Source organism: Vipera ursinii (assembly GCF_947247035.1).
Source record: "Vipera ursinii genome assembly, chromosome: 6".
Taxonomy (NCBI): Eukaryota; Metazoa; Chordata; class Lepidosauria; order Squamata; family Viperidae; genus Vipera; species Vipera ursinii.
The window spans coordinates 48506705-48532076 of record NC_139515.1 but is presented as its reverse complement, the minus strand read 5'-3'; the positions used below and the strand labels follow the sequence as shown (position 1 = coordinate 48532076).

The window sequence follows — 25372 nt, the reverse complement described above, 5'->3', positions numbered from 1 at the left end:
TGGGAGTACCCTCCCTTCCATCCAGAACATAGCATAGCATCCTGTGCTTGAGCAGGATCCGCAAGATTGTCTGGGACACTACACATCCTCTTCATTACCTGTTTTCCTTGTTACCTTCTGGGAGGAGGCTTCGTGGTATCTGAAGCAGAACATCCAGAGTCAGTTATAGTTTTGTTCCATACAGTATTAACCTTATGAACTCTAAAGCTTCCTCTTTCCGTTATATATTCAAGATGGACAGTGATAAATATTTATATGTTATTTATATGTAAGGGTGTAGGTTTATATATATGTTATATATAGCATGTTTAAATGTGTATTATGTATGTGTACACCTGGAGAGCAAGCAACTAAATTTCATTTTTAATGTGTGCCAATGTGCCCACAGTAAAAAAATGACAATAAAGATTATTTTATCTATAGGCAAAGCCAAACTTTCCTATCCTCCGTACAGATGAATTGCCCTCTCCTCCTGGACAGACCACAACTACTTCTGTAAAATTCTATATTCCTCACAAAGAAGAGACTTTTCCCTAGCCCATATAGATGTTCTATATGTATATCAACCCTCCAAAGATGAACTAATATGATAAAGGTGAACTAATTCTACTTTATTGTACCAGAATCTGGCAAATCTGAAAGTATAAACTTCCTGCTTCCACTTTTAACTGCTTGATTCATTAGGGCAGGTCCTTGCTAAGTTTTTCTCTGACCATTAAGCCATTAGGAGCCTTGGAGGAGCAGTGGCCTAATGCCTCCTTAAGTAACACCAGCTGCCTGCAAATAGTGCAGGTTCGCATCCCACCAGGCTCAAGGTTGACTCAGCCTTCCATCCTTCCGAGGTAGGTAAAATGAGGACCCAGATTGTTGGGGGCAATAAGCTGACTTTGTAATAATGCCGCTTGGGGTGTGTGTGTGAAAGCCCTAACAAGCAGGCATATACATAGAATGAAGGCTACTGCTAAGCTTGTAAGCCGCCCTGAGTCTTCGGAGAAGGGCGGGATATAAATGTAATAAAAATAAATAAATAAAATAAATTAGGGATTCCTGCCTTTCTTGCCTGATGTTTCCTAGGCAGCATTTCTTCTCTTCATTCTCCAAAGTCTTCCACACATTCCATTATACCTTACTAGAGTGATAGTTGGCTAATATTGCCAACCTTCCATATGAGGTTGAGTCTGTTTCACGCATTCTTTCAAATTGCCCGCTGTACATACACTGCTAATTAGAGCTAATGCACTCTCTCCTGCATTTGATAAATTCCTCTCATGATGAAGAGATTGAGGCATTTTGAGAGAGTTTCAAAGTTTCAATTTTTTATTCATAGCCTTGGCTTATAAAACAATCTCGTGTCTTCAATGAATCATTAACTATAGGGCTTTTTCCTTTTAATGTATTTATGCACTGTTATGTAAGATGTATTAATGCTGAGCTGACTTGGATTGTAAATAAATAAATTTAGACGCCACAGATTTATTAATAAATACTTTGCTTGGACTGTTTTTCATCACTAAAATACAAGTCTGCGTTTGCTTATGTATAAGTATTTTTATAATACATTGATTCTATGTTTTAAGTTATTTATTCTGTTTATGTAACTTAAATACAAAGTTCATAGGTATTAATAAAATTAAGTATTAGTTTGGAAAAGTAAAATTATTATTTTTTACTTGTTTCAAATTGCATGTATTAGCTGCTTTTCAGGATGCATTGAGTTTTAGTTTCAAACGCACTTACTGTTCCTTAATTTCATGAAAAGCCTAAGGAATATATTTTTTATTATTTATTTATTAAACTTATATACCGCCCTTCTCCCGTAGGACCCAGGGCGGTTCACAAGGCAATTAAAACAACATTACAATACAAAAATTAATAACAATTAAAATAGATTAAATTTTCCTTAATTAAAATCTAAAACCCCTATAACTCTGATTAAAAACCCAATTACAATAAGTTAAAAAATTAAAAAATCCTCAGTCCTGTCCGGAAAGCTCAAAGAGCCAGGTCTTTAGGTCCCGGCGGAACGAACGAAAATCAGGGGCAGTCCTAAGCTCTACGGGTAACTGTTTCCAAAGGACAGGCACGCCCACAGAGAAGGCCCTCCCCTTGGGTTTTGCCCGCCGGCAATCCTTTGCCGGCGGCACCCTGAGACGGCCCTCCCTGTGGGAGCGCACAGGACAAAGGGAACTTGATGCCGGCAGCAGGTGTTCCCTCAGATATCCTGGACCCAAGCCATTTAGGGCTTTATAGGTCATAGTCTTCTCTATGTGAGTACTAAATGAAATTTGAAAGGCATAGAACTTCGCTGATCTTTTTTGTGGTATTCACTGGTGATGATGACACACTGTCGGGTATAAGGATTGGTTTGAGTACCAGAAGTGCCTTTGGCATTATGACTTAAAACAACACAGGAAGAATAAAGACCTTTTAATTTCCTTGGGCCTCTCTATCAGCTTTGATGCTTTAATTATGCAATAGTTTTAGTTATGTTGCCCTAGTTGGGAAGTTTCACTCATGATTTGTTTGCTGATGTTAACATTTACTGCTTTGCGCAATGGTGTTTCTTTGGGAATTATTTCTTGCCTTCTGTGCTGTGTGATATCTGAATAATTTGTTTTCAGAGGCTGTGATAGATAGATTCACTCCGTTTCCAAGCACCCCATAGGCACCCAAACACTGGAGAACTAATGGATTATTGAATCAGTAATTTATTCACTCCATGATCAGTAGAAGAACAAAATAGATACAATCCAAGAAATCAAATCAAAATGAATTAAGTTAAAATACCAACATAAAATGTTGCATAAATTACTATAATGATGTATAGCAGTAATATGAGCGGTGTGGTGGCCTAATGGTGGGGACACTAGCATCTCTCTCGGAAGGTTAAGAGTTCAATCTTAGATAGCAGCAGATATTTCTCTCCTAGGGCGCAAAGAAAAAATATCTGTTGCAAATTCTGCATAACGTCAGGCAGGGCATTGGCGAATAAATGCTCAACTCCATTCAGTCCCCCTGACTCTATCCCGAATTAAGAGATTACAGTGTGGTATAAAGGGAGTTTTTATACATAGTAATGTGATGTGATCTTTGTATTACATTATGTAAAGTAAAAATACATGCTCTCTAAAACAAGTTATATAAAGGATTGCATATCTTCACATATATTTCATAAGAAATAAATGAAAACTAATTAGCCTTGAAGATGATTATATCTTATTTTCATTGCAGTAATGCAACATTTGGCTGCCATGCAGGTAATAGTGTTGTTTGTGTCTTTTGATAGAATATTCATGTAGAAATTATCTTCCTGGGAATTTATTTATTGGGGACAAAAAAAAACCCAGAATATTCCTCTAAAATTTACAACGTAATGATACATGTGAAATGTTTTTGATCTCAATGCCACTAAGCAGGCAGGCGAGCTTGATTAATGGATTTTAGAACATGTGCCTTTTAACAAAGCAGACGTTAAGTTATTGTGTCTGGTTTTGAAGAAGGTTGTCCTCAGCCTCAGGAGAGAAAGGTTCTCATTTTGCTGGTTCTCAAATGTTCTTGTTTATCCATTTTTTGCAATGTAGACATTGATTGTTAACTTTAGCTTCAAACTCCATATATTTTGTTCTTTGGGTGAGTAGCTGTTTAATTTGAAATATTAGGAATGGTGCCTAGAGCCAATAGAGTGCTAACTTTTTCAGTGAAGGCTATCTGTGCAGCTGAAACGGGTAAAGCTAGAAAACTCTGGATTTTCAGCCCTCTAATTCATCATTATCTTCCTTATTAGGATTGCAATAATTTATTTTTCAAAACATTTGCAGTTCTATTGGATACAGTGAGAATTGATCTCAGAATTTTTGTTTGGACTGATTCCTGGACATTCTTTGTGTAAATTCCTACTTGTGTATTGCGGAGGATTTAAGCTAACAATTTGGCCTCAAAAGAGTTGCCACAGTAATTGGTTGATCTCCATTTGTGTGGGGGGAGGGGGAGTGCTTAGCAGCATTTGAAGATCTCACGGCTGACTGTACTGCTAACTAGATTACAGTTGACCGGAACCTTCATCGCTAAGCAGTGCAGTTGTAAAATGTCTCAAAAGATCTCAAAATGATGCCATAATGTAGATTTAAAATAAAATTAATCACTGACTGTAATTACTCCATAACTAAATTATACTTTTATATTTAACACGCCAGACATAACGATCTCAGTAAACCAAGTTTTAATATTGTATTCCTAAGTTCTTAAAAGAACAAAATGAATTTATTTAAGTCCAAGATAACATAAAAATGCATTTTATTGTATATAGTTTATATTTAATTCTTTCCCAATTTTCTGGAAAAAAAAACTTAATTTTTTTTGTTCCTTATTTTCAGAATTTACAGAAGTTTTACATTTTCAGATCAGATAAATGTTTTAACATTTTTGGCTAATAAAATTCTTTGGACATTCTTAATAGTAACTACGTTTGTTAATATCAATATGAACAAGAAAATCACCACTGCTGTGTGAAAGTTATTTTAATCTTTGTACTGTATTATCTATTGATAACAAATATTTGGTATTTTTCTTGGCTTTATATTATTGGCCAGAGTGATTATTCATTTGTATTGGATCAGTGCCTGCTTGCTTTCCTTGCAGCTGAGAAACTGTATAGATATGGTGGTGTATGTATCTCCTTAGGCTAATGTCAGCAATGCTTGGAGAGTTGTTAACAGAAGAAAACCAGCTTTTCTTCTCTAAATGAGAAGCTTAGGATTCTTTATAAGTTTCATACATGCAGAAACTTCAGAAATTTATCTGGACCAAAAATGCAGTACTATAGAAGGGCATTATTTCTAGTTTTACAGATATCATGGAGATTGCCAGTTCAGGAAGTGACTTCTCTGATGATTAGCAGGGTAGACACTGATGGCTAGATGCATTCTCTATTGATAAAGTCTTGCTATAATAATAGTGCTTTTTCCCTGAGGCTTCCTAGAGTATAGGATATTATAATAAAAATTGCATAGAGATTTTTGATGCAAATGGGGAAACTGAAAAAGTCATACCCGAGAGGTTATTTGCTAGTGGAGAAATCAAAAAAAATGCAATTTTTGTCAAATCTAACATTGTCTGGTTTCCTGAAATTGGCTTTTTTTAAAAAAAATCCCATTTATATCCCGCCCTTCTCCGAAGACTCAGGGCGGATTACAGTCTAAAGCACAAATCAATGTGCTTAGCAATAGCCTTCATTCTATGTATAAGCCTGCTTATTAGGGCTTTCGCCCCCCCCCCCTCCGCGGCATTATTACAAAGTCAGCTTATTGCCCCCAACAATCTGGGTCCTCATTTTACCTACCTCGGAAGGATGGAAGGCTGAGTCAACCTTGAGCCTGGTGGGATGCGAACCTGCACTAATTGCAGGCAGCTGGTGTTACTTAAGGAGGCATTAGCCCACTGCTCCACCAAGGCTCATTTGTATCTTACCGTGTTCAAATGAACTATTATGATGAAGGTATTTTAGGAATAGAATTCCAAGGCATGGGTCTAGAATCCAATACACATTGAGAAACTAATACCTTCGAAATATTTGCTAATACATGTCTCATCTCCCACCTTTATCATATTAAAAATTAAATGTAAATTAATTTGCATATATCATCTTGTGAAAGATGCTTGCAACATGTATATATATACTGATCTTGTGATGCTAAATGAAATATAGCTGATAATTAAAAGTCAAATTGTTAATGTAAAATGCAAACATTTCTTTCCCATCGACTCCTGGGTTGATGAAAAACTCATATTCCATCCTTAGAGTTATAACAGTGTTATTTTGGTTGGCACATCAAAACAGTTTTGTATGCTTTTAGTGCACAGAAACTCCATTACATAAATTAATATACAATTTATGTGATGCATTTCTTAAAGATATTTGCTAATCTGAAATTTAATTGCTTGCAGCTGTCTTAGTAAGGTTAATACATTAATGCTTAATTGCTATTTTTGTATTGTAGGGCTCAACATTTCCCTTGTGTAGATAAATAATTTCTAAAATTCACTCAAAATCTGTATTTGCTAGCCAGGTGTAGTGGGGTTTTGATCTGATCCATTTTAGATATTCAGCATCTGCAACAGTTCATCAGCAACAAAATTTCACTTATTTTCTATATTACCAAATATACAGGATGATTGTCAGCTGTTGAATGTATATATGAGGCAGTTTCTGTTTTCTGCTACGTGTGTGTGTGTGTTTGTGTGTGTACGTGTACACACACACACACACACACACACACACACACACACACACACACCAAAAGACCATTAGGGCTTATTTTCGGGGTATGTCTGACTTCACGGCCACTGCTTGCTCCCTCCCATTGTCTGCTTGCCCGTGCCCATAATGGCTTACAGGGCTTCCAAGAGCAGAAGGGAGGTGAGGGCAGTGCTGGCGGAACGTACCTTCAGGCGAGGAGGAGAGTGACACAGAGAGGTGGACGAAGCCGAAGGACCGAGCAGCCCAAGCCTCCCCTGCCACCTTCCTCCACCTGTCACACTCTTTCCTTTTGCAAACAGATGAAGCTTCCAGTCTCCCATCATTTCTCCGTCAGGGTGCCCCAGACAGAGAATTGACTTGTGCCATCCAGCTTGTGCTACCCGGTCCTTCGGCTTCCCCTGCCTTTCTGCGCTGCTCTCCTCGTCTGAAGGTACATTCCGCAGGCACTTCCCTCACCTTCTAAGCATCTGCCCTGCAGACGGTGGTAGGGAGCTGATGTGTGTCTGGCAGGCGGAGGAGAAGGAGGTGGTGGCTGCCACTGGACAGGTGATCTGTGGGGCAAAGAAGTGGTGGACCCTCTAGCGGTGGACACAGCTGTTGCGCAGTCTTCCCTGGCTCTGAAACAATGGAGGGGGACCGGGTAAGGCAATCGAGCCTACCCTGCTGATCCTCTGTAGCATGGCAGTCTGGCTCGGGAGGGGAGTGAAAAGGAAGAGGCAGGTGGGCAGTCAGGTGAAACCGGGAGTGGCCTGGCTGAAGGGGCCCTTAGGCAAGCAGATGCAAGGCACATGGGGCAACTCCCTCGTGGAAGGGGCACCAGTGTGATGCGTGCTCCCCTGCCCCTGTGGCAGCGAACAACCAGACTGTGGGATGGAGTGGGCGGGCTCTTAACTAGGGCTTATTTTTGGGGGTAGGGCTTATATTGGGCACATGCCAAAAAACAGGCTAGGGCTTGTTTTCTGGTTGGGTCTTATTTTCGGGGAAGCATGGTAGTTATACTCATGGAAATGATGAGGGAGAAATCCTGACTTCTTTGGGCTAAAAGCTACTGGCCAAGATACAGATGTCCTCCATAATGTATTTTTGCCCAAGTATTGTTATGAGCTCCATTTTTGGTAATTAGTCTGAGGGAAGTTTGCTGTAATATGTATCTTCCATTATTCTTGAAGGTTTTAAAAATAAAACTTGCCAACTCATTTGGAAAAGGTAAAATTATTGGGGGGAGAAGAGAACTTGAAATTTACTCCAATTCTTGGTAGTTAGTCTGAGGACTGGACATAGATAGAGAGAAATATGAAAGTGTTTATTATTTTAGCTCTAGGGAATGTGGTGTGTGTGTGTGTGTGTGTGTGTGTGTGTGTGTAAAATCTTATGTGGCAGTACTATTAGAGCAATCTTAAAGCCTTTGAACTCATTTAATTCCAACGTCTGAGGTATTCTTAATTGCCTGTTTAAGATGGGACTTGGATATGTGCGCTTTACAGGTAGTCCTTGACTTGCGATCAAAATTGAACCCAAAATTTCCATTGCTAAGCAAGACAATTACTATGTGAATCACTGCAGTTATTAAGTTAATAATATGGTTGTTAAGTGAATCTGGCTTCCACATTGACTTTGCTTGTCAGAAAGTCACAAAAGGTGATCACATGATCCTGGGACAATGCAAGCATCATAAATACATGCCAGTTGCCAAGCGCCCAAATTTTGATCACATGAGCATGGGATGCTGCAGTGGTTGTAAATGTGAAAAACTGTGATAAATCACTTTTTTCAGTATTGTTGTAGCTTTGAACAGTCATTAAATGAATGGGACTACTTGTAGTAGTAATAAATCCAGGTAAAATCACCAAAAGTAAAGGAAATGAAATGCCAAATGGCCAAACCATCAAGAGGCATCAGGATAAATTGTAAGTATCTTGTCAGTTGGATGATATCAAGTATTGACAAGGTGGATTGAAGTCCCAGGAAAGTACATGCCGGACAGTTTAAAATCTACACTAACTACACCAAATTGCAAAGACATAAATACCTGTGTGCATTCAAAAAGGTGTGCATTCTGATGGGTTCTAGAAGATGAGCCTTTTCTGCTATAGTATCTATTCTTTGGAACTTCTGGAAATCTCTTAAAATGTATCTTTTTTCAGCAGGTTTGGTAATCTGTTGGAACAGGGAGCCTGCAAAGTGGTTGTATTATGTGTGAGACTTCTATGCATTGTTCTACGGTCTTATTTATATTTATGTTTAATTATTTTTAAGACTTGTTTTAATTGTTTTGCTGGATGGTTGTATAAAATTGGTAAATAAATGGATAGATGTGTACGGAGAATAGATGGATGATAGAGGCCTGGAAACAAAGTGCTCCACATTAAAAAAAAATGGCATGCTTAGTTAATGGGAGGAGACTAATGGGAGTTAAGACTGTGGTTTACAAATCTCTAAAAGACTGTCAGGTACAATTTTAATTTATAGGTTAGAATGAATTATCCGACCATAAGAACTGTGAAACAGTGGAATATTTTTTTTAAGCAGTGATAAACTCTTCCTTTATTTTCTAATGAAGATAAATGGCCACATGCGTGAAGTGGTCCCTTAAATTTCTGACTCAGAAGAAAGAATAAAACAATGACCTGTAAGATGTTTTTAGTTCATACATTTTATGATTCTGTATCTGCAAACTGTAGCAAAATAAGTTTATGTTTTACTTCTAAATGGAATGATTACTGCAGGGGTTTTCAAGCTTTTTGGGTAAGTGAGCACATTAAGAATTTTTAGTTCATATAGGCAAAAATTTATATGATCTGAACAGAAAACATAGACGTCTAAGTTCATATAATGATCATTCTCACAAAATGACTGCCATGGCAAATAAACCATCACTCAAAACCTCTTTACGTGAAGTTAGTAAATGAGTGAGGTTACTCCCTGTAATCTCCCAAAATGCCTTTTAATACTTCAGCAAATCTTTTACCTTTTCTACGGAAATATACACACTTCCAAAGAAAGCACAAACCAAAAGTCTTATACTACTTTCTAAGGATTCTTTTAGAGTTTATGAAACATTTTGAAAAAGAAAGCCATATTACATGCTTTCCAGTTTGCATGGTGCTAGCTTTCCATGTGTTTATTTTTAAGTATAACAATATTTTAAAAACTATCGGGTAAAGCATAGCGCATGGGAGACACCAGGGTGTGCTGTTTACTGTCGCCACTTTAAGGACCAGACTCTATAGGATATAGAAGAATTGCATTCATAGTAGAGAATTTAATTTAAGAAGGTCTCATTAAGGACTCAACTAACATAGAGATAATCTTATTACAATTTTAGAAATTTTACTAATTTTCCCCATATGCACAGATTATGCTTTGCTATTTTATGAAAAGAAATCTGTACTTACATTAAAACTAATTTGTCATTATTTCTTCTTTCAATTAACAGATACCTGATTAGTCAAGGAGCATATGTAGGAGCTGTAAACAGTGAAGGAAATACTCCATTAGATATTGCTGAAGAAGAAGCAATGGAAGAATTGCTTCAAAATGAAGTGAATCGACAAGGTAACATAAAAAGATTTAATGCATTAACTATGTGTAATGGTTAGAAAATTTCATATTGTAAAAAAAATTAACGATAGAAGAAAATTAACTATAGAACACTAAAAAAACACATACAGCAGCATTCATTCAATTTGTACCAGCACTGATGTCTAATGGGTTTTCTGTAAACATTTTTTTTTCTTTCTCTGTGCAGCTCTTTCTCCTTACTTCTTTTCCTTTTCTTCCCAGCGTTGGTTTTTCCCATTTCCATCCTGCCTCTTTCCTCTCCTCTGTTTTTGCTGGGAGCAGGAATAGGAGACAAAATGGCATGTGGTTATAAACTAGATGGGATAAATTAATTTTTGCAAATGGGATGCTCATTTCATAGAAGTTTTATGAAAACTGTTGGTTTTTTCTTTGCCGTGATGATGGTCTTTGTCTGTGTCCAATGTGCTCTTATATATATACATACATATACACACATATACATGTACCACATATACATATAACATATATGTACACACAACATATACATGCAACATACATATGCATATGTACGCTTCCTCTCAAAGTGTACACATACATAGCACATTTAAAACATACATACAACATGTATAGACCTACACCCTTACATATAAGTAACATATAAATATTAATCACTCTCCATCTTGAATACATAATGGAAGGAGGAGACTTTAGAGTTCACAAGGTTAATACTGTATGGAACAAAGCTGTGACTGAATCTGGATGTTCTGCTTTGGTTACCACGGAGCCTCCTCCCAGAAGGTAACAAGGAAAACAGGTTGTGAAGAGGATGTGTAGTGTCGCAGACAATGTTGTGGACCCTGCTCAAGCAACACTTATGTGCTATGTACTGGATGGGAGGGAGGGAACTGCCAATGATCTTTTCAGCCATCTTCACCATTCTCTGCACCGCCTTCCTGTCTGAAGCAGTGATGCTTCCAAACCAGACTGTGATGCTGTATGACAGGATGCTCTCGATTGTCGCCCTGTAGAAAGTGGTCAGGACAGGGGAAGGAAGATGAGCTTTTCACATGTAATGCAGAAAATGCAGGTGCTGTTGTGCCTGCTTCACCAGTGTCTCGCTGTTGAGCAACCAAGCCAGGTTACCTGTTAAGTGCACACCCAGGAATTTGATGCTGGTAACCATCACCACAGGTGAATCATTAATGCACAGAGAAGTGTGGCTGTGCCTGCCTTTTCTGAAATCAAAAATGATCCCTTTGGTTTTTCTAGTATTTAAAACTAAGCTGTTTTCCTTACACCATTTCACCAAACCCTCAACCTCCTTGCGGTAAGCACCCTCATTGTCATCATGAATAAGGCCCACTACTGTTGTATCATCTGCAAACTTCACAATATGGTTGGTAGCAAACTTAGCACTGCAGTCATGGGTGAACAGAATGAACTTAGAAGACGAGGGCTGGGCAGCACAAGCAAACACCAGCTAATGACTTAAAAGCCAGCCATGAACACATCTCAATCAACATCTAAAAAGCCACTTAAACAGGCACTATAAATACCACACAGAGAACAGCACACACACTGCAAAAGAAAAGATCCTTGAGGATGGGCTCCAGCCTGAGACCGAAAGCTTGGAAGACAAAACGTCTGGTCACCTCCTGGTGAATGACCCAGATTGGATCCTGCAAAAACTGAATCCGATCATTTAATTAAAATGTTAATATTTTAAAATATTCCTTTCTCTCACATTAAAATTTACTCTTTGCTAGTAACTTAACAGAACTCTGTTATAGCCAAACTGAAGATTTTCTGGAGGGAAGAACTGTAATGCTGGGGCTTTAGCTGTGAGCTTCTACTCTAAATTACAGCAAAAGAACCATTTCAGCTCTGAAGGCAGCTTAGCATATTTGCCAGCAGCATTTGATGTAGAGCCTTCCCAATATCACATTTCCATAATATCCCATCAAAATATAAGTGGGAAAACAAAACAATTATGTTTTGAAGATACAACAAATATAAGCATAATTTCATTTGAAGTAGCTTAATAAAACATGTCAATTTGAGAATCTTGAACTTTAGATTGAGATATTAAAACATGCCAGTTTCACACAAATATAATTTATAGAGTCAATGCTGTTTTTACTAGTGGGTGGGATTTTAGAGCTTTGCTTATTTTTGCTTGTTTAAATACATCTTATATATCAGGGGTGTCAAAGTCACAACATCACGTGATGTGTTGCGACGTATCGTGACTTTTTTTCCATTGCCGGCATTGGGGTGGGCGTGGTTTCACCATGACGCATCCGGCCCGTGGGCCAGCAGTTGACACCCCTGGTATATATAAATAGAATAATGGTGCTTGAAATAGTGGACAATATTTCAGTCTTTTATAATTTGATATATGAGACAACAAGGTTTTGATCTGAGGTAAAAATGACACTATGAATTGTCTATTGAATTTTGACATATTAAAGTGATGTTTTAACATCCTGTCAATTAAAACCATTAAGTACCATTGGACACAATCTGAATTAAGTTTATTATTTTAGTCCATTAGTAAGAAAGATTAATCTGTCTACCAAATTGACATACAAATTGCCATATGTGACCATTGGAAAAAGTATTTTCTTTTAATTGTTTTTGTTTAGTTCTGAAGCCTAATAAGAAATAAGAAACTTAGCAATATTCAGTGGTTTGATTTATTTTTGAAGCTGCAATATCTCTTTATGAATATTTTTGTAGCTACTCTTCCTTTATATCCTAAGATTGACTGCTGTTCTATTCTGGCTTTTTAATCTTTATGAGGTAATTAGGTAATTTTAAATGTGATATTTATTACATATTTGTATTTACCTGTAAACATGATAATTAGATGGACATATTGATGCAAGCTCAAAAAGCTAATTCAATGCTTTATATAGATCTTCAGTAATGTCCAATGTTTAATAAAAAGAGGTTTAGAAATTAGGATCTTGGAAAGCAGATCTATAAGAAACTATTAACCAACATGGAAACTACTGACATTGCAAATCTTATTCTGTATCTTAGACTGTACAAGTCTTGTTACCTGCATTAAGTGCATATTTGTCTGGACTATGTGTTAGAAAATTGACCACAGCTTGTATCTCCAGTCTGTAATTAAGTATCTTGACCCAGTCCAGCTTGTCAAACAAGATCCTATATTGTATTTTAAAAATGAAATTATCTATATAATACTGGACTTTTTAAGAGAATGATATTTCTGCCAGTACGTGACATGCAAGCTTTGTCTTCTGCCTCAAACTGCAACGGAAATGTTGAGGATAATCACTTCTACATAATAGAACTGGAGGGGAATTGTCCAATGTCTTTTTTAGAGGTTGATGAATTTCATGCAGTTTAAATAATAAATGTATAAAGGTTTTAAAATGAATATATTTCTGTTCTTTTAGGGGTTGATATAGAGGCAGCTCGGAAAGAAGAAGAGCGTATAATGCTTAGGGATGCTAGACAGTGGCTTAATAGTGGTCGTATAAATGATGTTCGGCATGCAAAATCAGGTGGTACAGCTCTTCATGTAGCTGCTGCTAAAGGGTATACGGAAGTCTTAAAGTAAGTTCAGCTTCTGAATAGATTTCACATTTATAATTTGCTATGAATGCTTAGATTTACATATAGTGTTAAATGCTTTTCTAATAATCAGTCAATAATGAAATATTAACTACATATAAAGTCAAAATTATATCTATCCATTGTTATTAATTGTTAGTGCAATATTTTGAAAGTTGGGTATGAGGTATCAGTAGAGTTCAGATACTCTACTAATGCCTCACAAAAACTTTAAATTATGGACCCAGGAAGGGCAAGACAATATTCAGTCATATCTATTCTTCCATTTTCCTAGACATTTGTGGAGTTTCCTACTTTGCCGTCACTCTAAATTAAGTGAATCCGCAATGTATGTGATGCAGTTAATTTCAGTGACAACCTACAATTGCGTCGTTTGTGACAAATCTTAGAAGTTCATATTAACTCTCTCAAATTATTCTTTTTGCCACAAATCTTTATAAGATTTTTCTTTCTAGTTTCCGCTTTCGGCATCTATGAAAAAAAGGGAGTAAATAAGCTCACAGTGGGAAATAAATATTGAAAACAATGCCAACTTACTCTCTTATTATTCCTTCCTCTCCACTCTTTGAGAGGGCATACAAGTGATTTCAGTAGGCAGTCTCTCTTATATCTGACTCATTTCCCCCTCCCCTTCTTGTGGAGTGGAGAGATTGGAAAGGAAGGGAGAGAATATCAGCTGTTTGCCCAGGGTGTTTGTGACTGCTAGTGAATTGGTTTCAATGTGTATTTCCCATTTTGTTCATTCTCTTTTTAATCTCTTCCTCTCCATTAAATGTAAATATAAATAATTCATTCTTGCTAATTATACCAGTGTCCAAGTTAGCATTCTAAAGAGTGAGGGAGTGGTTAGCAAGCAAACAAAAGCCAAAGTGTCAAAAAGATTAACTTTGTCAGTTTTGAATTGGCTATCTTAGCACTGCTGGGATTGTGGGGAGGAGTGGAGAAAAGGATAGCAGAGTTGCAGCCATGTGATTTTCAACTTAGCAACTACTTCACTTAGCAACAAAGCTGCCAGTCCCATTTGCTGTCACTAAATGAAGCCTATCTGTATTTATAATAATAACAATGTAGGTATGATAATTGTGAAAGTATTAATGGTAATAATGACACAATTCTGAATATACAGTGATCTGCAAAGATTACCCTCCTTGTAGGGTTTCTTGAAACTTAAAATCTTTTAATTCAATCACATTATCTGTTCTAACTTAATAGGCTATTAATACAAGCTGGGTATGATGTAAATATTAAAGATTATGATGGATGGACACCACTTCATGCCGCTGCTCATTGGGGAAAAGAAGAAGCATGTCGAATACTAGTTGAAAACTTGTGTGACATGGAAACTGTTAATAAAGTGGTAAGGTTTCCATTTGACTTAATTCTCAGTTTCTAATCTAACAAAGATATTCTTTAATGTTAACATTTGAGCTGTATATCTGAGCTACAGTAAGCTGAACCTGTGCTATTTTTAAAAAAAGGTTTTAAAGCAACTTAAAGCTTCTGCAAATATTTTATGGTATTTGCTTTACCACACTTTAAGCTTTTACTTGTGACTTTGCTGCAGTCCCAACTAAAATTATATATAAACAGTTTTTTTCAGGAATTAGAATTACGATATTTACATATTTTAAATGCATAAAATATGCTCCCCCATTCTGTTGGTTTACTTTGTTATAATGGCAAGAACAAACTTGTAAATATGCTGAGACATTGCAACTAGATAGTACTGTGATAATCTTGGTTGTTTAAATAGCCTCTTTGTCATTGTGTTATTTCAAAGCATTAGAATAGTATTGATATTTAATGTAAGCTTCAAAATGTATATATAAGGGAATATGCATAATTTTTTGTTTTTAAATGTTGTTCTAATAATGACTGCAAATTCCCCTATATAATTTAAATTCTGTACATTTCAGTCTTACAATGACTACACATTTTCTTATGCAATGTATTTTAAATACTTCTCAGTGTTTTTACATTCTGGGTGTTCAGCATACATCCTTGTAGCAGAGTGTAGATTTACCATTGGTAAATTCTCCACTCATGCTTCAGATATACTGTAGTGAATTGGAGCATCTTTTGGAACAGATAGTGGCATTTGGGAGAGGTGATGAAAGTACAGACACAAGAGTGCTTGCAGAACATTATAAGTATCTTACAGTAAGATAAAATTACATATTGAGAGTAGTATCCTGCTGGAGTGTCTGCAAAGATTGGCTACACCTCTTGAGTGAGAAGTTCCAATGTATATTCATGAGAGAGCAATGTTCAAGGCTGTGTTTGGTCCAGTAGGTAACTAGGGTTACTTACTCTGCTCTCCTCTGTGTTATTTAATATTTATATAAAGTCACTTGGAGAGATCACATGTTAATTTGAGGTGAAGTAGCACTAATATGTTGATGTCACTCAGCTGTACATTGCCACCCCAGAGTGGACTGATGATGCCATGGGTAGCTTAAATTGGTATCTCAGAGCTATTGGATGGAATAAAATAAATTAAGACTAAATCCCTCCAAAATCAAGTTGTTGTTTTTTTGGTAAACATCCAGTAACACTGGCCCTAGAAATTACTTTAGATTGAGTTGCTCTTTCTTTTAAGGAGGTAGTCTGTGGAATAAAAAATAGTTTTCCTCTTCCTTCCACCTTTCTATGCAAGCCATCCTTTTTCATCACATCTAAACCTTTTGTTCCTTAAATTTATCAGTGCTGTCTTTCTTTCACTTCATCATTTTACTATTCAACCTTCTTTCAGTTCATCATTCCAACAAGCATTCTTGTTCATGTTGCCTCTTAGGAAAACTTCCTATGCTTCGACGGCATTCTATAATATTCTTTTCATCTTGGTCCATGTAGTTTCGACATCTTTTTTTCTTACATCCACATTTTGTTCATTCTTGTGGAAGAAATACCTGTGTAGTTTTTCTTCCTGCATTCATTTTATATTCTCACTATTACTGCTTTCTATTCTTTTCTTGTATGTGTTGCTTCCAAATATGTACTCGTTAAGCTCCCAAATAATAGTCTTCTTAAATTTAGTGTCTTTTATTCTTATATCCTTCACTAATATTATTTCATCATAAACAATAAAATGTTCATATTTTTTATTCATTCCTTGGCCATCTGTATTCATGCTTAAATCTCTATTTAAACCAGATATTTCAAAGAAACCTTTTTTACTCACCAGATGCTTCCTATTCTCATTTATTATTGGGTCAAATAGCAATTTAGTTTTACTGTATTCTCTCATTTCTACTCGTTCATTAATGTCACCTAACATAGATCACCCACAATATATGGGTGGGGTCAGGAAATAACTCTGTGAGAACACCAGAGGTTGTTTTTTAACAAATTTATATAGCTGCCCATCTCACACATAGGTGACTCTGGAAGGCTTGCAACTTGCATCAACTTCCCTCCGCCCTGTGCGCTCCCACAGAGAGGGCCTCCTCAGGGTGCCACCGATCAGAGAATGTTGATTGGTGGCCCCCAGGGGGAGGTCCTTCTCTGTGGGCGCCCCGGAGCTATGGAATCGGTTGCCGGTTGAGCTCCGGATGGCGCTCGACCTTCGCTCCTTCCGTCGCGATCTGAAGACATTCTTATTTGAACAAGCCGGCCTGGCCTGAAGGGGGATGGGTTGGGTTTTTATGTCATTTTTAATATCTGTATTTATTGTTTTTAGCTGGGCATATGTTTAATTCTCTTTTAACTTTTGTATTTTTGTATTTTTTATATATCTGCCCTTTTCACCGCCCTGAGTCCTTCGGGAGAAGGGCGGTATATAAATAAAATTATTAAATTAAATTAAATTAAATTTAAAAATCCACCACATAATAAAAACCCATAAAAATTTCTATTCTACCCCTATTGAACCAACAACACAAGCAAATCGGTCACTTGATTGGCTCCATTTTCATTTGTAGTCCCCAGGACTGCTGACAAAGCCATGTTTTTAGGGCCATTCAAAAAGCAAGAGGATGGGGGACAACTGTATCTTGGGGTGAATGATGTTCCACAGAGAAGGTGCTTTCACTGAGAAGGCCTTTTTCATGGACATATCCTGCTTTCCCATCCTGGTGGGCTGGGAGTATATAATAGGGGAGAGGCAGTTAAGTTTTGTATTAGGAATGTGTAGATTTATAATGAGACATATTTTATAATGAGACTTGTATGCCACCCTATCTCCCGAAGGACTCAGGGCGGCTAACAGCAACAAAATACAATAAATACAAATATTTAAAAAGAATTAAATTATGTCGAAGTCCCACTAAAACCAATAAAAACATTTAAAATCATAATTAAAAACCCATTATCATCAGTCCAGGTCGGCCTGTTGGAAAAGATTTGTCTTAACGTCACGACGAAAGGACCGAAGGTCTGGGGCCATCCGGAGCTCCCGGGGGAGCTGATTCCACAAAGTAGGTGCCCCAACAGAGAAGGCCCTCCTCCTGGGGATCGCCAGCCGACATTGGCCGACGGCACCCTGAGAAGGCCCTCTCTGTGCGAGCGCACAGGGTGATGGGAAATTGTTCCTGGCAGCAGACGGTCCTGCAAATATCTCAGGCCTAAGCCATGTAGGGCTTTATAGGTAAGGACCAGCACCTTGAATCTCACCCGGAGGGCAACCGGTAACCAATGCAGCTCGTGCAGGAGGGGTGTAATATCTCCCATCACAACCCGCGCGGCCGCATTCTGCACCAGCTGAAGCCTCCGGGTGGTCTTCAAGGGCAGCCCCATGTAGAGAGCATTGCAGTAATCTATACGGGAGGTGACGAGTGCATGAGTGACCGTACGTAAAGCATCTCAGTCCAGATAGGGTCGCAACTGGTGCATCAGGCGAACCTGTGCAAATGCCCCCCTGGCCACAACTCCAACGTGGTCTTCTAAACTGAGTCGTGCATCCAGGAGGACGCCTAAGTTGCGCGCCCTATCAACAGGAGGCAACACCTCTCCCCCCATAACCAAAGATGGAAGATCTTGGACTACACGAGATGCCGATATGTAAAGCCACTTGGTCTTGGCCAGGTTGAGCTGGAGCCTGTTTTTCCCCATCCAGATTCGTACCGCTTCCAGGTACCGGGACATCACGTCGAGGGCATCACTGGATTGGTTCGGGGTGGAGATGAAAAGCTGGGTATCATCAGCATATTGATGATACCTCACCCCGAAGCCACGGATGATCTCGCCCAGTGGCTTCATATAGATGTTGAACAGGAGGGGAGAGAGGACCGACCCCTGGGGCACCCCACAATCAAGGGGCCTCGGGGTTGGCCTCTGTCCTCCTGCCAACACCGTCTGCGAACGGCCCAAGTGGTAGAAGGAGAACCACCGTAAAACTGCCTCCCAATCCCTGGAGACGTTGCAGCAGGATACCATGGTCAATGGTATCAAAAGCCGCTGAGAGGTCTAATAGGACTAGGACAGAGGAATAACCCCTAACCTGAGCCCGCCAGAGATCATCCACCAGCGCGACCAATGCCGTCTCCGTGATGTACCCGGGCCTGAAACCCGATTGGTACGGATCCAGATACTCAGTTTCCTCCAGGACCAACAGGAGTTGCCGTGCCATTACACTCTCAACCTTTGCAAGAAAACAAAGGTTGGATACAGGACGAAAGTTATTCAAAATGGCTGGGTCCAGGGCAGGTTTCTTGAGGAGGGGCCTCACCACCGCCTCCTTCAAGGTGGCAGGGAAGCACCCCTCACTCAGAGAAGCATTAATCACTGCCTGGAACCAGCCTCGTGTGACCTCCCGAGCCGCATAAACCAGCCAGGAGGGACACGGGTCCAACAAACACGTGGCGGCACTCAATTGACCCATGAGCCTGTCCACTTCATCCGGAGTCACAGGGTCAAACTCCTCCTAAATAATATCGGCCAGACCCGTCGTTTCCCCCTCGTCAGATACTGCCCAGTCAGAGTCCAGACCGGTCTGAATCTGAGCGATTTTGTCCAGCAGATGCTGACTAAAATCCTCGGCCCGTCCCCACAAGGAATCTTCCCCTGTCCCCTGGGAATGGGTCACCCTAAACAGGGTGGCCGGGCGATTATCTGCGGACATAATGAGGGTGGCGAAGTAAGCACGCTTCGCCACCTCCATTGCCACAAGGTAAGATCTTGTAAAAGATCTTAACTGTGATCAGTCAGAATCGGACCAACTGGATCTCCAAATGCTCTCTAGCCCCCTCCTTTGGTGCTTCATCTCCTGTAGGTCCACAGAAAACCAAGGGGCCAACCGGGACCTGCGCCAGGTAAGATGCCGCAAAGGCACAACGCGGTCGAGAGCCTCAGAAGCAGCCCGTTGCCAGGCATCAACCAAGATCTCGACCGGGTTGTGGGAGAGGGAGGCAGGAATCAGTCCAAGTACCATCTGAAACCCTTCCAGGTCCATCAGGTGCCTGGGGCGGAACCACCTGATTGGTTCCGCCTCCCAGCAGCATGGGGTGGCATGACGGAGGCCCAGCCGCAGGAGATAATGATCTGTCCATGAAAGGGGTTGAATAGATGGAGAAACCCCACCCAGACCATTAAGCCACTGCCCGGAGATAAAAATAAGGTCAGGCATTTTTCCTCCCTCATGGGTCGGACCCTGAATAATCTGGGTCAGGTTCATGGCCATCATGGAAGCCATGAACTCTCGGGCCACTCCCAATGTCTCCCCCAGGGAAGGCAGGTTGAAATCCCCCAGAACCATAAGTCTGGGAAACTCAACCGCCAACCCCGAGACAGCGTCGAGCAGCCCGGGCAGGGCCGTTGCCACGCAGCTGGAAGAAAGGTACGTGAGCAACAGGCCCAACTGACCTCCAGGGCCCCACCTCAGGAGGAGGGACTCACATCCGCCTATCTGCAGGGCAGTGGCCTCCCGCGGACAAAGGGCCTCCTTGATGACAACTGCCACCCCTCCACCCTTACCTTGAGCCTGAGGCTGATGCAGCACACAGTAACCTGGTGGGCATAATTCAATCAGAGGGACTCCTCCCTTCGGGTCCAACCAGGTTTCTGTAATGCATGCCAGGTCTGCGTCTTCCTCCTCGATCAGATCCCGGATGAGGGGAGCTTTATTCACCGCAGACCTGGCATTCAAATAAATCAGCCTGAGCTCAGGCATCTGCCCTCCCCCTCCACCGGGAAAACAGGTTGAAACCAGAGGGTCGGAGCGCGCCACCGCTCGAAGACAGCGGGGGTGCGATCCCAGATTCCGATATGGCCCTCTGTTCATCCATCTGCTGCCATTCCCAATCACCGTAGGGATCACTATCCCCATCCCCACGGGCCCCATGACACCCCCCCGGTCCCCTTACCGCCGTGACCATCAACCAACCTGGACTGGGATAGGTCCGGCGAAACCCCCCCATCTTTCTGACGGGCCTCCCCCCTCCCTAACCCATTAAAAAGTTTAAAAAGAAAATCCCATATATATTAGTTGTCCATATATTGATTTTTAGCTTTTTACAGGATTTTTTTTTGTAGAATTTTTTTTGAGAATTTTTAGCTTTTAAAATTACTAACTCTTATTGTATTTTACCTATGCTGGTCTATGGCCATAATGAAGTTTTGAATTGAGGGGAGAGACAGTCCTTCAAATAGCCTGGCCCAAAGCCATGTAGGATTTTAAATGTGATAACTAGCACCTTGAACTGTACCTGGAACAGATTGGGAACCAGTGTAGCTCCCGCAAAAGATGTGACACACGCTCAAGTCTAGGCTTGTGAAAAATTGTTTGGACCGCGACATTGTGAGTTAACTTAGGGATATTCTTCAAGGCAGCCCCTTGAAGTACATTGCAATAGTCCAGATAAGAGGTAACCAAGGCATGGGTGTGAAGGGCTTGTTGGTCCAGGAATGAGTGTAACTGGTGGACAACGTGAAGTTGTGCAAAGATTCTCCTGGCCATGACTGTCACTTGCTCCTCAAGCAGGTATCACAAGTCCAGGAGAATCCCCAGATTATGCCAATACATTTTTCCTTTGGGGAGGACGGGAAAACTGACAGTTCTGAAACAACAAAGCTTTAAGCTATACCTCTGATTTTAATTTCTTTAGAATGTATTCAGAGCTTTTGTAAGATTTAGTGATCAGAACTACAGTTAAAACGATTGCTAATTTTCACTCTTTTTTTCAAATCTGTGGGAAGGAGTTTGGCAGATACTTCAAGATTTAGTTGAGGATACATTGGTATCTACAGCTGGCAGGTTTAATAGATTTCCTGCTGGCAAATTCTTGTTCTTTATGGTTATTAGTTTAATTGCACCATAATCTGTTTTTTCCTCTTCTGTAGGGTCAAACAGCATTTGATGTAGCAGATGAAGACATTTTAGGTTATTTAGAAGAGCTTCAAAAGAAACAAAACATGGTAAGCTCTTTTAGCGTGCAAGAACAAAATGTGAACCAACATGAAGCTTCCTTTTAAGAATATATAGAACAAAAAAGGATATCCATGTCCATATTGAGTTTAAATTAAGAGCTGTTCAAATCAAATATTTTAATAGCCAGTGCACAGAATGTTTTACATATACTAAAATTAGGTCTTGCTAATATTTTGGGCTTTTGAGCACACTAGTATTTAATATAAAGGAACAAAAGAAAATATGGATTTCTGTATTGTTCTTTTTGAGGCCACATTTACTTCCTACATCAAGCAGCATGTGAAGGTTTGTATTTATTCCTTGTTCCCAAATGAGAAGCACTGCTTGATCCTTTAGCTTTATAAGATGTTGAGAAGAAGTTTAAACATAGTAGAATTAGTCCATCTTATTTCCAAGGCTTTATTTAGCTGCCATCTAGAGCTTGTGGCCCCACATTATAAGTTGTCATGATTTATCACTGTAAGTAGGAAAGTTTGCCTTCTCCATGCTAAGCTACAACAACATAAGATCTGATGGGGATCCATTTCTGTTCAGGGAGTTTGGTATTAACTCTTAAGACTCATTTTCTAATAGTTGCCAACTCTTACCTATTTTGAAGTTCCAGGGATCCTTATATTACTACTGCTACCAAATACAGAAACTTCACTTCCATAGCAGTTTCTCTTACAATACTTCTGGATCCTTTCTAAAAGCAGTGCCTAATAAAATAATTCCTTGGTTGTGAGCTAGCTTTGTTTTACTTTTTTCTATTTTATTTATTTTTGTCTTACCTTTGTATTTATGGAAATCTTTATATGATCTTCAGATACGAGAGATGGGGATGGTTTTAGAACAGTTCGTTTGTTCCAGGTCAGGGTTGCTTTTTATTCTGAAAAATTAGTTTTGGAAGATTAAAGGATTTTACTTTTTGAATTAATAGTACTGCAATAGTAGAATCTACATATAATAATTAAAAATCTAATTGACTATTTTAACTTATCTTAAAGCTTCATAGTGAGAAAAAGGAGAAGAAATCACCTTTAATTGAATCAACAGCCAACATGGACAATAATCAGTCTCAAAAATCATTTAAAAAGTAAGTAGCTAAACTGAAACTAACATTGGGAGAGGGGCAAAGAAGGATTAAGACCACAAAAGTTTGGACTAGAATATGCTGTGGAACAAACAGTCCACCTTGATATTCATTTTTTTCCCTAAAAGTAATAAATAAATATTTATAATATCAATGTTCCAGTAAAGATACTTTGATCATTGAGCAAGACAAGAATCCATCAAACATTGAGTCTTTAGAACAAGAAAAGGGTGATGAGGAGGAAGAAGGAAAGAAAGATGAATCCAGTTGCTCTAGTGAAGAAGATGAGGAAGAAGATTCAGAATCGGAAGCAGAAACAGGTAATGTGCAAAAATACTTTGTTTACTTTTGTTTTTACTTTCACTTCATTTTAATTTATTGTTTAATTTTTGTTTCTTGTTTTATTTTGCTCCTGCCTTAAAATAACATGAGTTGATGGGAAGGGACAGATGGAAGACATTAAGTATTTTTTATTTTTTAGAGGAAGCTCATACTGCATTGGATCAATTTTTATCTCTTACCATGTTTTAGATGTTCTTAAAACATCTGTACATAATTTTTGAATAGTTCAATTAGCTTCACAAATGGCTAATTAGGAACTATATGAGAAGCAAGGTGCTATATTGCATGAGAGCAAAATGAGTAAGAAATCTTGGAGCAAGAGTTGAAAAATCAAGGATTACATGCACATATTATAAAGAGACTTCTGTGGTAGTGGGTTGCATTGATTTCATAAAAAACATGCAAGGTTGCTAAAGTTAGCTTGTTTAAAATTGATATCTCCATCACTTAAGGTCAAATGTAGTCTAAAAGGTATGTGAGCAATGGTAATGCATGTTGAGATTGTTTTGTTGAAAGTCTGAACAAACGGATGTGGGAAAATATATGCTTCAAAGTGCTCTATTTATGCAAATTACATTGGTCACTTTATTTTGTACACTAATAGCTTGATTACTTGTTTTTAATCTTAACGAAAAATCTCAAATTTATACACAAAATACTGGATATGCTATTTTAAAAAAAATACACAAGCAGTTTGCAGTGAATATACTGGAAGCTGAGCTTATAAAATTATTTCTAGTAGTCTAATAATTAATCTGTAGTTAGAAAATTATAAAAGAGTAATGCATAAATTGGCCTTTGAGATTGCTAAGGTTTTGCTTTGCTAAATTAACTTTTGTTGTAATAGAACAATTCATTCTTATTTCCTTCTTTCCTTTCCTATAGGATTTATGGTTTTGCTATGTAGCATAATATGATTAATTTTAAAATAATGAACCAAAGAAGTATACTTTTAGTTCACTTTAGTAATGTAATATTGAAAATCTTGCTGCACTGTACATATATGTCTTCCAATAATGACTTAAAGTTTCAGACTCATCACTTCAGCATTTCTTGAGTTACATGACTTTCATTACTGTGTTTTCTTTGTTCCTACTATACAATCTTGTGCCAGGAAAATATGACTGTGACACAAGAATTAATTTATGTAAACTTGGAGATTTTAAAATATCAACAGGACTTGCATCATACTTTATTTGGCATGCTGGAGAACTTAACTTTTCCTGAAGCTGAATATCTATGTTCCAAACTTGTACTTTCATTTTTCTACCCATTATTTATTATAAGGTAGATTCAGAGGTCTACCATAAGTACTAGTGGAAAAAGGTTCTACAGGATTAGAGACAGAAAGGAATTTCAACGCCTTACATCAGCATTTCATTTTTTAATGAAAAGTACTGGGAGTATTAATTTTTTAAAATGTGCAGAACAAAAAGATAATTTCCTAATTGTCCATTTTTAAATCTCCTCCAGTATAATTCAGTATCCATTCACTGAGACTAGATTGCACTTCAATTTGTTGAATATTTGTTTAGTTATTAAAATATATTTAGTATTATATATTGACATATTGTATATAATTGTATCCCATGTAGTCAATTATTTTTCTGGGTACCTTTTTTAAGAGTTATAAAACACAAATGAGTGCCTTCTTAATTTGGGATTGAAAGCCACATTCCATTTTGCCTGACTCTTACATCAAAGATTGACAACAATGATCTGAGCATAAACTGTTTCCCAGTCGTGTTTTTGCAGCTCATGAAAACTTTATTCTATTACTGATACTTGATGGCATCTGGAGATTATTAAAAGAAGCATTAAAATGGTACATTATGAGTCTTATAGTCTCCAAAAATTAAAAAGCTCCTGAAATTCTGTATCATTTTGTTTATTAAAGCTATATCTTTGACTGGAAGAAAACAATCCCACTCATCACCATTACCCTAATCTGTTTAGGAACTATTCTTGTGTTTTTTAAACTTTTGCACTATTTATTCTTAGATTTGGCTTTATCTTGTTTTTATTATGTAGTGTTTTATCACATTTGTATTATTTTAAATGTTTATTTTAAACATCCCTCCACTACCTAGAACACATTGATAACTTAGCAGATGAATATATTAATTAAACAATACTATTTTCCTTGTTGCATCCTGTCATTAATTAGCACCATGAATGATCTAATAATTTGATCATTTAATAGCAAAATATA

General features: G+C 38.3%; 1 protein-coding gene across 3 annotated transcripts in view; it reads left to right on the top strand.

Annotated features, from left to right (window-relative positions):
• Positions 1-25372, top strand: part of PPP1R12A (protein phosphatase 1 regulatory subunit 12A) — a 119312-nt gene that overhangs the window by 50721 nt on the left and 43219 nt on the right. For all 3 annotated transcript variants that reach the window (XM_083365127.1, XM_083365126.1, XM_083365125.1), the window contains exons 3-8: positions 9693-9811; positions 13207-13366; positions 14597-14741; positions 21659-21733; positions 22733-22821; positions 22981-23138. In XM_083365127.1, coding sequence (XP_083221253.1) covers positions 9693-9811; positions 13207-13366; positions 14597-14741; positions 21659-21733; positions 22733-22821; positions 22981-23138 — 746 coding nt within the window. The remainder of the gene's footprint in view (positions 1-9692; positions 9812-13206; positions 13367-14596; positions 14742-21658; positions 21734-22732; positions 22822-22980; positions 23139-25372) is intronic.